This window comes from Tachysurus fulvidraco, chromosome 14, assembly GCF_022655615.1.
Source record: "Tachysurus fulvidraco isolate hzauxx_2018 chromosome 14, HZAU_PFXX_2.0, whole genome shotgun sequence".
Taxonomy (NCBI): domain Eukaryota; kingdom Metazoa; phylum Chordata; class Actinopteri; order Siluriformes; family Bagridae; genus Tachysurus; species Tachysurus fulvidraco.
In genome coordinates this window covers 2,702,192-2,717,849 of record NC_062531.1, presented here as the reverse complement: position 1 = coordinate 2,717,849, position 15,658 = coordinate 2,702,192, and the positions used below count along the sequence as shown (strand labels likewise).

Below are 15,658 nucleotides of genomic sequence, written 5' to 3'. Positions count from 1 at the left end.
GGACCAAACAACATCCCACTTATTAGAGTAAAGCTGCTACGTTTATCACTCAATAACATTCAATTCAATTCAATTCAATTCAATTCAATTTTATTTGTATAGCACTTTTTACAATAGACATTGTCTAAAAGCAGCTTTACAGAACATAAACATAGAGCAGAAGGTAAACATAAGGAATAATAAAAGAAAGAGAATTAACAGAATAAAAAATTCAAGATTATTATTAGATATATATAGTTCACAATCTGTATGTATTTATTCCCCTATGAGCAAGTCTGAGGTGACTTAGGCAGCAGTGGCGAGGAAAAACTCCCTTAAATCGGTAAAGGAAGAAACCTTGAGAGGAACCGGACTCAAGAGGGAACCCATCCTCATATGGGTGACACTGGGGGTGTGATTGTAATATACAGTCAGATAAATGTTGTATTGGTGTAAGGATCATGGACTTCGGATCTCCTGAGTAATCACAGAGTCTAACTGGAGATGTCTCGGGATTCTTAGAGTCGGCCTCGGCTCAGTGGACGTCCAAAGGCTTCGTCCCACAGAGGATGTTGGGAGCTGGTACAATGGTCTGGATGCCTCGGGATGGGTACAAAGAGATAAGCAGTGGAAAAGGATTAACATATTATTAGTATGTTAATTAGTATTATGTGTACGCCTGACTAAAGAGATGAGTTTTTAATCTACGTTTAAACTGGGAAAGTGTGTCTGAGCCCCGAACACTATCAGGAAGACTATTCCAAAGTTTGGGACATGACAAGAGAGTGACCTTTTATAGCTGTTTTAACATAATTTCTATTCTGTGGATGTTCCAAAGAAATTGATAAAAAGTATTACATTTTATTCATATAAAAAATAAAAAGTTATCTAGCCACAGTTGGGCCCTTGAGCAAGGCCCCTAGCCCTCACTGCTCCAGGGGCACTGTATCATGCTCAGACACTAACTTCCAATATGTGTAGAAAGAATTTAATCGTGTAATGTACTGTATATCTGACAAATAAAAGCTTCTTCTTCTTCTTCTTCTTCTTCTAATTGCTGTGGTTTAACTGGAAGAATCTTCAGGGTTGGTACAGTGACTCTATCACTCGCACACACCGCTGTTGCTTATCTCTCTAACGTAGCGTGCCCATGTGTGTTTTATTTTATACTTAGCACTTATTGTTGCAAGCATGTTGTGTTTTAACGTAACATCACTGACTTTACACACGTTCAAGATACCCGGACGCCTAGCAGAACATTTGCTCATCAAAATAGTGCCACCTATATCACGCGCTGTCCTGCGTCCAGGTAAATTTATCTGGACAACCGACAGGTGCGCGGTTGAGACTGCATAGCGCATGAATCAGCGGTGAATATGCAAGAAAAAAAAAGAAAAAGAAAAGAAGAAATCTATATAAATAATGCAAAGACGCTTTTTTTTAAAAGACAACACGGTGACGTAGTGCCATGTAGCTTGTAGTGTCCTGACAGGTTTTACCTGTATCTCAGTGAAAAGAATGCGCGCGCTCAATCGGTTTCACCTCACAGTCGGGACCCGATTAACAGGATCGGGGTCATTTTTTTTTTTAAAAACTCATGTATCTCTGTCCAACTTTAAATGAAGCTACCTGAAACAAACACACACACACACACACACACACACACACACACAGAGAGAGAGCTAATGATGGTGATAGACACGTTCCTGACAGGTAAGGCACTAAATCTTCATCCTGATTGAGATTAACACCTGTTTTGTTATTAAATTAGCTGCTACATCCTGGTCTTTAATTCATCTCTCACTATAGTTATTGTTACATGAGTTAATGTTAGAGGTTTATAAAGTAAAAAGCAATTTGTACCAATTTTAGAGCTGCACGTGAGGAGAAAGTTTGGAGTTGTAGAAATGCTTCATGTTCAGATGTGGAGATTTAATGCTGCATTGAATATTCCTCTTTTTTCTATTTTATATTCAATGTAAAATGTCATTTATATTTAATAGGAATGTGGAACATGTTAATGTCTTGTCTTTATCGCTGTATATGAGCGATAAATCACGAGTATAATTAGGAGTGTGTTTAATGAGGTTCTTCTAGTCATTGCGTGATAATCAGTCTCCCTCAAATACTTCACATACAAATGACATCATTTTAGTAATATATAAGCTTAAAAAACAGAAGCCCAGGAAAGCAATATGAGGTATTTTTAGGAAATTATTTATATAATTTATAATATTTAATTATTTATTTTATTTATCAGTTAGACTAAAATTTTCTTTTTGTTTGGTTTCAGTTAAGATTATTGATGATGCAGAGTCTATTCAAAGGACTTTTATTAGGACAAATTAAAATAGTATTCCTCTCTCTCTCTCTCTCTCTCTTTCTTGCTCTCTCTTGCTCTCTCTCTCTCTCTCTCTCTCTCTCTCGCTCTCACTCTCTTTCTCTATCTTGCTCTCTCTCCCTCTCTCTCTCCCTCTCTCTCTCCCTCTCTCTCTCTCTATCTTGCTCTTTCTCACTCTCTCTCTCCCTATCTCTCTCCCTCTCTTGCTCTCCCTCTCTCTCACACTCTCTCCCTCTCTCTCACCCTCTCTCTCTCTCTCTCTCTCTCTCTCTCTCTCTCTCTCTCTCTCTCTCTCTCTCTCTCTCTCTTGCTCTCTCTCTCTCTCTCTCGCTCTCTCTCTCTCGTTCTCTTTCTCTCTCTATCTTGCTCTCTCTCCCTGTGAAACTGTGCAAATCAAAATAATGAATGAATAATAACCACACTGGTCATAATAATCATGTTTCTCACACGCACACACACACACACACGCACACACACACACACACACACACACACACACACACACACACACACACACACACACACACACATACACACACACTGTTTCTTTCTGTGTGTCTCTTTCTCAGGCATCCTGTCTAACGAGAACATGGCAGGTGTGTTTTCTTACGAGAGTTCTGAAGTGGACTGGTGTGAAGACAACTACAAGCACTCTGAGAATGTTGTGGAGTACTTTAACACAGTGAGACACACACACACACACACACACACACACACACACACACACACACACACACACACACACACTTTATTATAATGAAAATGACTTTTGGTTGTTGGCATCAGTAATTCTTTCATATTTAATGTCATATCTTAAACACAAACTTTCATGAAGATTTTGTTGCTTTTCATGTTTACTGTATTACTAATACACATACACACACACACACACACACACACACACACACACACACACACACACACACACCCATGCCATTAGCTTGTACCCATGCTGTCTGACGGGTTACACTGTTGCCTTCCCATGTGTTGTTATGCACACATTCCATACCGCACCCTGATCCTTGCACTCATTCACCCAGTTAGCAGAAGTGATATCTTTCTATAAAAAGGAAAGAGAGTGTGCAGGAGGTGAAAGGGAGTGTGTGGGTGCAGGAGGAGGGGGTGAGAATCAGAAAGGAGGGAAAGGGTGCTGGAGGAGGGAGAGAGGGTGGAGAAGGTGGGAGGGGATGGAGAGAGGGAGGAGGAGGGAGGAAGATGGTGCTGGAGGAGGGAGGTAGGGGAAGGGTGCAGAAGGAGGGAGGGGAAGGAGAGAGGGTGGTGGTGGAGGGAGGGAAAGGGTTTTGGAGGAGGGAGAGAGGGATAAGGAGGAGGGAGGGAAAGGGTGCAGAAGGAGGGGGAAGGAGAGAGGGAGGAGAAGGAGGGAGGGAAAGGGTGCAGATGGAGGGAGTTGATGGAGAGAGAGGGAGGAGGAGGGCGGAGGAGGGAGGAAGAGGGTGCTGGAGGAGAGAGAGAGGGATAAGGAGGAGGGAGGGAAAGGGTGCAGAAGGAGGGAGGGGATGGAGCGAGGGAGGAGGAGGAGGGAGGGGATGGAGCGAGGGAGGAGGAGGAGGGAGGGAAAGAGTGCTGGAGGAGGGAGGGGGAGGAGGGAGGGAAAGAGTGCTGGAGGAGGGAGGAAATCAGGAATGAAAATTTGATTTGTCACATACATAAAGTTCCACATTATGACATGTAGTGAAATGTGTTTTACGACTGTTCCTTATAGTGAGAAGAAAATTGATGAATCTTGAATAAGAGGGAAAAAAACAAGAAGTAAGAAAAAAAACAGATCAAAGTGATAAATGTGGATAAGTATGTTGTTGTATATCATGTAGGTACATAAGGTAATGTGTAACGTGTGTAAAGTGTGTAACGTGTGTAAAGTGTGTAAAGTGTGTAACGTGTGTAAAGTGTGTAAAGTGTGTAACGTGTGTAAAGTGACCGTGTGAAGAGATCCAAGTGTGCAAAGGGGTCCTGTGTGTGGAGGATGTACTGTAGGAGTGAGTGAGTGTGTGTGTGTGAGTGTGTGAGTGTGAGTGTGTGAGTGTGTGTGTGTGTGTGTGTGTGTGTGTGTGTGTGTGTGTGTGTGTGTGTGTGTGTGTGTGTGTGTGTGTGTGTGTGTGTGTGTGTTTGTGAGTGAGTGAGTGTGTGAGTGAGTGAGTGAGTGAGTGAGTGAGTGTGTGAGTGAGTGTGTGAGTGAGTGAGCGAGTGTGTGTGTGAGTGTGTGAGTGAGTGAGCGAGTGTGTGTGTGAGTGTGTGAGTGTGTGAGTGAGTGAGTGAGTGAGTGAGTGAGTGCAAGATGGGGGGAATAAATGCACAAGTGTGCGGGAGAAGGTGCAGGAGGTTGGAGGGAAAGGGTGCAGAGTTTTTTTGTTTTTCCACTGTTCTGTCTAATCTTGCTTTCTATCCTCTCTCTCTCTCTCTCTCTCTCTCTCTCTCTGTATGTCTGTCCTTGTTGCAGATGAGCAGCTTCATCTTTTTCGTGGTGGCTCCTATAATGCTTTACCTGCTGCACCCCTATGCTAAGGAGAGGAACCTGGCCGTGCACCTGGTGTGGCTCATGATGATCTTTGTGGGTGAGTGTCCTCTTGTCCTCACCTGTCTACCTGTCCCCACATGACCACGTGATCACATCCTCTTTATTACTCATTCACACACAGACCAACCTGGCCATCTGGAGTCAGTTACACTGAGCCATGCTCTCGTTTACTAACCCACTCCATCACCTAGGCAACTAGTTAGAAATATTTCAAAGAGATCATCCTAAAATGAAATATAATATTAAGGGAACCTATTGCCAAGATTTCAGCTTGATAGTGTGTTAACGACGGACAGGAATATTTAGGAATCGCTGAAGGTTTTAGGGGAAAATGGACACAAACACACACACGCATCCCTGCTGCAATCCCAGGACCAGGTTACTGTCTGTGTGCGGGTTTTGCAAAATGAGAGTATGTGTGAAAGCGTGTGAATGTGTGTGTGAATGTGTGTGTAATGTGTGGTGTGAATGTGTGTGTGAATTGTGTGTGAATGTGTGTGTGAATTGTGTGTGTGAATGTGTTGTGTGAATGTTGTGTGTGTAAATGTGTTGTGTTATACATGTTTTGGTGAATGTGCTGTGTGAATATGTGTGGTGAATGTGTGTTTGCATGTGTGTGTTGACATATGTTTGTTGTCCAATGTGGTGTGTGACATGTGTGTGTGCCTGTGTGTGTGTAACATGTGTGGTGAGCCTGTGTGTGTGCATGTGTGTGTGTATATGTGTGTGTACCCTGTGTGTGTGAATGTGTGTGCATCTGTGTGTGCATGTTGTGTGCCTGTGTGTGTGACTGTGTGTGTGTGCATCTGTGTGTGTACCCTGTGTGTGCCCTGTGTGTGTGACTGTGTGTGTGCCTATGTGTGTGTGCATGTGTGTGTGAATGTGTGTGTGAATATGCGTGTGCATATGTGTGTGTGAATGTGTGTGCATGTGTGTGTGCTTCATCTTTTTCGTGGTGGCTCCTATAATGCTTTACCTGCTGCACCCCTATGCTAAGGAGAGGAACCTGGCCGTGCACCTGGTGTGGCTCATGATGATCTTTGTGGGTGAGTGTCCTCTTGTCCTCACCTGTCTACCTGTCCCCACATGACCACGTGATCACATCCTCTTTATTACTCATTCACACACAGACCAACCTGCCATCTGGAGCAGGTTACACTGAGCCATGCTCTCGTTTACTAAACCCACTCCATCACCTAGGCAACTAGTTAGAAATATTTCAAAGAGATCATCCTAAAATGAAATATAATATTTAAGGAACCTATTGCCAAGATTTCAGCTGATAGTGTGTTAACGACGGACAGGAATATTTAAGGAATCGCTGAAGGTTTTAGGGGAAAATGGACACAAACACACACACGCATCCCTGCTGCAATCCCAGGACCAGGTTACTGTCTGTGTGCGGGTTTGCAAAATGAGAGTATGTGTGAAAGCGTGTGAATGTGTGTGTGAATGTGTGTGTGAATGTGTGTGTGAATGTGTGTGTGAATATGTGTGTGAATGTGTGTGTGAATGTGTGTGTGAATGTGTGTGTGAATGTGTGTGTGTAAATGTGTGTGTGTAAATGTGTGTGTGAATGTGTGTGTGAATATGTGTGTGAATGTGTGTGTGAATGTGTGTGTGAATATGTGTGTGTAAATGTGTGTGTGAATGTGTGTGTGAATGTGTGTGTGTAAATGTGTGTGTGAATGTGTGTGTGAATGTGTGTGTGTATATGTGTGTGTAAATGTGTGTGTGAATGTGTGTGAATATGTGTGTGAATGTGTGTGAATGTGTGTGTGAATGTGTGTGTGTGAATATGTGTGTGTAAATGTGTGTGAATGTGTGTGTGAATGTGTGTGTGAATATGTGTGTGTGAATGTGTGTGTGAATGTGTGTGTGAATATGCGTGTGAATATGTGTGTGTGAATGTGTGTGAATGTGTGTGTGAATGTGTGTGAATATGTGTGTGTGAATGTGTGTGAATGTGTGTGTGAATGTGTCTGAATATGTGTGTAAATGTGTGTGTGAATGTGTGTGAATATGTGTGTGTATGTGTGTGTGAATGTGTGTGAATATGTGTGTGTGTGAATATGGACGTATAATAATTTATAAGAATATAGAAGTATAATCACAATAAAGATGTGTGTGTGTGTGTGTGTGTGTGTGTGTGTGTGTGTGTGTGTGTGTGTGTGTGTGTGTGTGTGTGTGTGTGTGTGTGTGTATGTTAGTGTGTAAACAGTTCTGAGGTATTATTTAAACACCAGTTTATGATTTCTGTTCATAATCCCATCATAAACCAGATTTTGAGTATCTTAAACCCTGTCGTCTTAATTACACGTGTTCCGGTTACGTCCTGTGAGTTAGAGCACGTTAGTCACCTGCCACCATGAGCGACTCGAACAAACAGCTTGGGAGAAACTCAGATGTAGATTTAGAGATTCTTCACTCAGCTTCATCTCTCTCTCTCTCTCTCCCTCTCTCTCTCTCCCTCTCTCTCTCTCTCTCTCTCTCTCATCTCAGGTCTGTTCTCCATGTACTTCCACATGACCCTGAGCTTCATGGGACAGATGTTGGACGAGCTCTCCATCCTCTGGGTTTTGGCCATCGGCTACTCTCTCTGGTTTCCACGCAAACATTTTCCTCACTTTGTTAAAGACAGGTAAATTTTCACACAGACGCAAAGACACGACACCTTTTCTGTACGGCATGTATTTAGGTTTAAATACGTATTCATCACCGTTAATATGTAGCTCAAGCAGCTGATGTTTTCGAGGTGAACATGGGCCATTTTCAGGATCCGATATCAAACACGTTCAGACCCGTGGTGTTGGGATTTATTTAGAATGCTAAATAAATAAATTCATTCGTTCGTTTTCTACCGCTTATCTGAACTTCTCGGGTCACGGGGAGCCTGTGTCTATCTTGGGAGTCATCGGGCATCGAGGCAGGATACACCCTGGACAGAGTACCAACCCATCACAGGGCACACACACACTCTCATTCACTCACACACTCACACACTACGGACAATTTTCCAGAGATACCAATCAACCTACCATGCATGTCTTTGGACCGGGGGAGGAAACCGGAGTACCCGGAGGAAACCCCCGAGGCACGGGGAGAACATGCAAACTCCGCACACACAAGGCGGAGGTGGGAATCGAACCCCCAACCCTGGAGGTGTGAGGCAAACATGCTATAGATAAATAAATTCATTTTCATAAGTTACATCTTACACAAATGGACCGAGAACATTTATAAACGATCGCAGATATTCTGAAATAAACAGATGGCTGTTTTGTGTATTGGTTAATTGTGCATCTGGTCACGTGCTTAGGGTAAATAAATGTCAGTAATTGTGCGGACGAAGGTTATTTAACCTTGTGTGTGTTTATAAGATGTAATGTGACTGCAGTCATTATAACAACATGTAAAATCGTGGATCGTCGATAGCAATTAATAAATGACGGAAATTAGTGAATCTGATCATTTGACTCAGCTCAATGAGAGGAGTCGATTCATTTAGCTGACGTTTCTTTTTCTACACACTTGATGAATTTGCATTTGAATTGAAATTATTATGATGAATTATGATAATGACCGGATGAATGAGTGATGGAATTACTTACAACGACAAAAGAACGATTAACATCAGCAAGTCGGATCACCTAAACGATTCGGTTTAAAGAGTCGAATCGTTTGCGAACGATCTGTTTACTCTAAAAATTCCTCAGTACTGCTTCTGAATTTCAAGCTCAAGGATCGCCATCAGTAGAGGATTATTTCAAACACAACATGAGTTTGTGAAATGCAACTTAACACGAACTGCAACTATACACAAAAGCTGGATTGTGTGAGTTTTATTCAGTGTGTGTCACACACACACACACACACACACACACACACACACACACACACACACACACACACACACACACACACACACACACACACCTAGTGATAAATCAGTCAGCCTGCCTTGATATGATAATAACAGCAAGAGAGATGAATAAAGAAGGTCTAGAGTAATGAGTAACAAGAAGGAAGGTATAAGTAAATGCCTAACTGAGAGGTAAAAGAGAGTACACCTGCACACACACACACACACACACACACACACACACACACACACACAGAGAGAGAGAGAGAGAGAGAGAGAGAGAGAGAGAGAGAGAGAGAGAGAGAGAGAGAGAGTGAGTCACTGCCAAAGGATTAAAGGCTTCTCTTTTGTATTCAACCAAAATATGTTATTGTCTGAAGGAGCAGGATATTTTCTGTCATTCTTTTCTTCAAACCGTGCTTTTCAGTCTAAAAGTCTGAATCAACAAATAAAAATTTTGTTTTGCTTATTTAATTTACTTTCGGGTACGGTGGCTTAGTGGTTAGCACGTTCGCCTCACACCTCCAGGGTCGGGGGTTCGATTCCCGTCTCCGCCTTGTGTGTGTGGAGTTTGCATGTTCTCCCCGTGCCTTGGGGGTTTCCTCCGGGTACTCCGGTTTCCTCCCCCGGTCCAAAGACATGCATGGTAGGTTAATTAGCATCTCTGGAAAATTGTCCGGAGTGTGTGAGTGAATGAGAGTGTGTGTGTGTCCTGTGATGGGTTGGCACTCCGTCCAGTGTGTATCCTGCCTCGATGCCCGATGACCAGTGGTATACGCCATATACCCACTGAAAGGCCAAGGATTTCCGTATACCCACTTAAAAAGCGTGAGAATACGTAACAATATCGTTTTGTGACCGAACTTTCATTCATAAATTCACCCCGCACTGTGTTGTGTACACAGACTGTGGTTGCGATTGCGAATCACTAACGTTTTTGGACCATTGGGGCTTCCGTGGCCTGTGACCTGATCTGATGTCACCTACCGAGGAGGAAAATTAGTTGCTTGGCGGTGTTTTTTGGCGCAAATTAGAAATTAACTAACTAAAGTAAAAGAGGATTTGAAACGAAAGCAGGCCCAAACTACGCTCTGAGTGTTCTCGGAAGCCTGCGCCTAAAGTTACAGCAGCTTCGGGTGACATTTCACCCACAGCCCGAGTACACACGTATTTGTAAAGCTTTGTAAACTACCAGTTCATTCAGTTCATAATATTCTGCAATGAAAGAGTGTTGGTGATAAAACTGAACAAATGTTTATTGTTCACTCTTAAATGTACATTGAAAATTGACAGCTGATAAAACCTGTGCTCCAGGTCCCATATTCATATAACATTTAAGGCTAAATGTAGCTCTTAAAGGTATAAAGTTCACCCAAAAATGAAAATTGTGTTATTTTTCAAAATATCATATTTTGTGTTAAACAGAAGAGAGAGACTCGTACAGTTTTGGAACAAATTGAGGGTGATGAAATAACACAATTTTCATTTTTGGGTGAACTTCATACCTTTAAGAGCTACATTTAGCCTTAAATGTTATATGAATATGGGACCTGGAGCTCAGGTTTTATCATCTGACTGTCTTTTGTTGCTTATAATAAACTGGAATGTTGATAACACATAAGCAGTCTTTAATAATGCTCTAAATTACATGTAGATGCATATTTTATGCATTAGTGAGTGTGGTGGTGCCTATGGGGTGTCACTCTAGGATGGGTGCGTATGAGGCTGGGGAGGGGGGGGGGGATATCACAGTATACTCAGTACAAAAAACTAGACTACACCACTGCCGATGACGCCAGAGACGCACAGGCTGCCCGTGACCCGAGATCGTTCGGATAAGCGGTAGAAAATGAATGAATGAATGAATGAATGAATGAATGAATGAATGAATGAATGAATGAATGAATGAATTTACTTTCTTTTTATTACAGATGATATCATTAGCAACACCTGGAGAGAAAAGTTAACAAAAAGCTTATATGCATGAAGTCTGGTGAATCGTATCAGAATGAGCGATAACACGGAGTGTGAAAGTGCCATCGTCGTGATGCGAAGGAAAAAACTTCCAGTTAAACGTTTTGTGTGTGTGTGTGTGTGTGTGTGTGTGTGTGTGTGTGTGTGTGTGTGTGTGTGTGTGTGTGTGTGTGTGTGTGTGTGTGTGTGTGTGTGTAAGAGCAACCCGGCGGGAGAGACGACATATATTGCGACTATCGACTATTGCGTTAATATTCAAGCGCAGGATTCGGAAAAGGGTTAAAATATTAATGCAGTATTAATGAGCGCTCTACATGCAGGGACATCAATCGCCACGTCGTTTAGAGAAGCTGGACCACGGAGTTTCTGAATAATTACGACTTTTGTTGCTGTTTGCTATGATATTGGAATGTAACCTTTAGTGTGTATTCGAGGTGCAGTCGAGTGCAAAAGTTTACACACTCTTAGACAATAATAAGGGAAACACATTCTCCACTGACAGGTCAATGCTTACATCAGGGCTTACATCAGGGAGAAAAATGGCAGACTATGAAAGCGCAGAGAGAGAGAGAGAGAGAGAGAGAGAGAGAGAGAGAGAGAGAGAGAGAGAGAGAGAGAGAGAGAGAGAGAGAGAGAGATGTTTCACTTACTCATAGTTTGGTGGAGATCTATAAAGAAAGAGAGACTGTGTGTGTTTGAATGTGTGTGTGTGTGTGTGTGTGTGTGTGTGTGTGTGTGTGTGTGTGTGTGTGTGTGTGTGTGTGTGTGTGTGTGTGTATGTGTGTGTAATTGTGTGCATGTGTGTATGCGTGTGTGTGTGATTCATTTTGTCCTCTCTGATGCAGGACGTCCTTCTCTCACATGGTCATGGTGAGCACCATCATCACCACGCTGCTGTCGTTTGTCAAGCCCACTGCCAACGCCTACGCCCTCAACTTCTTCGCTCTGCACATCTTCTACTCCGTGTGTGTGGAGCTTAAGAGGTACACAGCAGCTCACAGCAGCTCTCTCTAATCTGCGTCTTAATCTTAATCTTAATCTTAATCTTGCAAGAATAATGTACAGAGTTTTGTTAACATTAAAATGTTTCTATTGAAACAAACAAAGAAAATCTGAGAAGGTTGCGGAAAAATTTGTTTCTGTGATTTATATTGAACAGGGTGGTTATTTAGCATGTGGAGCTCAGCATATTTGATATCGATTAAATGTGATTAAAAATGATTGTTGAGACACAGAAATTGGATATCAGGACATACATGAATGCATAATTTTTGTCATTTGTTGGGATTTTTTTCCGCAGCTGCACAGACCAGCGGGTGTTGCGTTTGGCGCGCGCCTCCATCGCCCTCTGGGTGCTCGCCATCTCCTGCTGGATCAGCGACCGCTTCGGCTGCAGCTTCTGGCAAAAGCTCAACTTCTGCTACCTGCACGGCATCTGGTACGAGCTGCTGCTGCTGCTGCTGCTGACACGTACACACACACACACACACAAACACACACACACACACATTTACGCTTTAATCTCAACGATTGCTCAACAAATACCCGCTCACTAATACAAGTGAAGAGAGTCAATAAAAAGGTGGAGATTAACTGTTAGACTGTTACAAAGCTCTGTTACCTGAAATTACTTTAGAAAACTTTACCATATCGATAGTCCTACATTTTCTGTTCTGATGTAGTGAGTAACTCGTCTCAGTAACTCGTCTCTCTCTCTCTGTCCTGCGTGTCTTTGTTTTGTGACCGAAGGCACATCCTGATCGTGGTTGCTACGGCGTACGGCAGCACGCTCATCGCCTACCTGGACGCCAGCGTGGAGATCCCCTACTCTCACCCTGACCTGCAGTACTGGCCTCGAGATAACTGGGCTGTCGGGCTGCCTTACATTGTCCTCAAGGCCACGCCCAAGACACAGAAAAGATGCTAGTTGAAAGACGTCAATTAGAAGAAAAGGACAGTGTTGGTTTGTGGAGAATGAAGGAGGAGTTGTTTTTTTTGTGTTGTTTTTTTTGTTCATTTTATTTTGCTGCCTCACTGAAACACTGTAAATCCTGCATAACTTGATATCCATGATATTCTTTACAATCAGGATTTTGTGTGTGTGCGTGTGTGTGCATGGGGGTGTGTGCGCATGAGTGATTCACACTACTTGACTTACCTAGCCACCTGTGTGTGTGTGTGTGTGTGTGTGTTTGTGTGTGCGTGTGTGTGTTTGTGTGTGAGAGAGAGTGAGTGAGAGAGAACACTATTTGACTAACCTAGCCACCTGTGTGTGTGTGTGTACGTGTGCATGTGTGTGTGTGTGTGTGTGTTTGTGTGTGTGTGTGCATGTGTGTGAGAGAGTGAGTGAGAGAGAACACTATTTGACTAACCTAGCCACCTGTGTGTGTGTGTGTACGTGTGCATGTGTGTGTGTGTGTGTGTGTGTTTGTGTGTGTGTGTGCATGTGTGTGAGAGAGTGAGTGAGAGAGAACACTATTTGACTAACCTAGCCACCTCTGTGTGTGTGTGTGTGTGTGTGTGTGTGTGTGTGTGTGTGTGTGTGTGTGTGTGTGTTTGTGTGTGTGTGTGTGTGTGTGTGTGTGCGTGCGTGCGTGCGTGCGTGTGTGCGTGCGTGTGTGCGTGCATGTGTGTGTGTGTGTGTGTGAGAGAGAGTGAGTGTGAGAGAGAACACTGTTTGACTCACTTAGCCACCTGTGTGTGTGTGTGTGTGTGTGTGTGTGTGTGTGTGTGTGTGTGTGTGTGTGTGTGTGTGTGTGTGTGTGTGTGAGTATTAAATGCTATACATTTTGCATTTTAACACCCGAGTGTGATGTGGGTCGAGACGAGTTTTACTCAGACTCTGTGTTTATCTGATAAGAGTTTGTCTAAATTCTGTGTTTGTGTTGATGTTGATTTGTGTTGATATGCTGAATGTGAACTGTTCTGACGGCCTGTTTGACGTTCGGCGCTTCTTACCGGAGTGATCATGATTCACCCGCTGTTTATATGTCAGGAATAAAAGACTCGGGGTTGTGCTGATGTAGGAAAATAATCAGATCCTGGGGAGAATTTTCACTACACAAGCGTGTGTGGAATTGTTGTAATGATACGGTGAAGGTTTTATTTAAAGACACGTTTAACATAGTTTATTAACATAGAAGGAGTCTCCAGTGTTAGAGGTAAAGCTCTAACCCGTCACCTCCAGCATCCTGTTAGAAAACAAACAAACAAATAAATAAATAAATAATAAGAGGGAAAATAGAAGAAGAAGATAATGCAAACAATAACAGGAAATTGTTTTTATGGTTGTTCCATAACAATAAATGTAGCTATAAATGGATAATAAGTAAATATCAAGGATTAAGGATGGAAGAAAAAGTACTAGTCACTGAGTCCCAGTGAAAACAGGAAAAAAATATTCATTCATTCACTCATTTTCTACCACTTTATCCAAACTTCTCGGGTCACGGTGAGCCTGTGCCTATCTTAGGCGTCATCGGGCATCGAGGCAGGATACACCCTGGACGGAGTGCCAACCCATCACAGGGCGCACACACACTCATTCACTCACACACTCACACACTACGGACAATTTTCCAGAGATGCCAATCAACCTGCATGTCTTTGGACCGGTTGAGGAAACCGGAGTACCCAGAGGAAACCCCCGAGGGACGGGGAAAACATGCAAACTCCACACACACAAGGTGGAGGAGGGAATCGGACCCCCAACCCTGGAGGTGTGAGGCTAAGGTGCTAACCACTAAGCCACCGTGCCCCCCTGCCAAAAAATATACAATATAAAAAAAATCTGTAGAAAAATATAACAGAGCAACACTAAAGAGCATCAGTCGAATGGAAACAGAACAAAAAGTGGATAATAAAGTGTACATTCTCGTTATTGCACACGTGAAATCACAGTAAGGCTATTATTGCACATGAAAAGATATCATTGTAATTATTTGCAGATTTCTGAGGCGTAAGAAAAATTAAAGCTATAATGAATAATAATTAGCTCTGGGGTGAGAACAGTGTCTCCGCTTCATCACAACACCCTGTTGTCATTTTTTGTTCTCTGACAACAGCACAGCCAAGTGTTTTATTTCCTACATGTACTAATAAACACCTCAAAATGTAAGAAATAAAAAAATACCACAAATGAAATAAAAAATGTCATTCTTAATCGAGGATATTTATTCATGATTTTATTTTACTTGCTATTTTACTCTTATATTTTAAAATAACACTTTATATATATATATATATATATATATATATATATATATATGCATATATATATGCATATATATATGCATATATATGCATATATATATATATATATGCATATATATATATATATATATAACTATTTATTTATACTATTTCACTTGCTATTCTATTTATTATTTATATATTGTACTATAATTTATGAAAGCGTATGAATAATAATAATAATAATAATAATAATAATAATAATAATAATAATAATAATAATTATTATTATTATTATTATTATTATTATTATTATACATGTTTATTCAATCTACTCCAGAATACTGAAGGTGATGGATTCAGAATGAAAGAAGTATAATCTGAGCCCTTTTAAAACATAATTTAATATTAATTCTTTTTTTTTGTCCCTTTCAGCATATGCAAATATACCTAATTTATAGTGCAAGAGAAGAAAAGGAAAGTGAGCAGTGTGTCAGGGGCCTGACGTCCTGCTGGGAATAAAAGAGTTATTAAATACAGGAGCCCCAGCGGGGGGATTAAAGCAGCATGAGGGAGAAAAGGAGAGCGAAACAGAGCCAAATACACTCTCTTCTCTACTCCTTCTCCTCTCCTCTTCTCTTTCTCTTACACACACACACACACACACACACACACACACACACACACACACACACACACACACACACACACACAAACACACGGTTCATCCAGAGGGACTCCAGCAGTGACATAAACCCTCTCTCTCCTGCTGCTT

At 42.0% G+C, this 15,658-nt stretch overlaps 1 protein-coding gene across 1 annotated transcript; it reads left to right on the top strand.

Moving 5' to 3' along the window:
* Positions 1 to 1,516: 1,516 nt before the first annotated feature.
* On the top strand, positions 1,517 to 12,970 carry acer1 (alkaline ceramidase 1). Its single transcript, XM_027164905.2, has 7 exons — positions 1,517 to 1,692; positions 2,890 to 3,002; positions 4,779 to 4,893; positions 7,359 to 7,497; positions 11,538 to 11,675; positions 11,993 to 12,130; positions 12,442 to 12,970. The coding sequence occupies exons 1-7, from the start codon at positions 1,599 to 1,601 to the stop codon at positions 12,617 to 12,619; spliced, it is 915 nt and encodes a 304-aa protein (XP_027020706.2). The 5' UTR covers positions 1,517 to 1,598; the 3' UTR covers positions 12,620 to 12,970.
* The last annotated feature ends 2,688 nt before the right edge of the window (positions 12,971 to 15,658 follow it).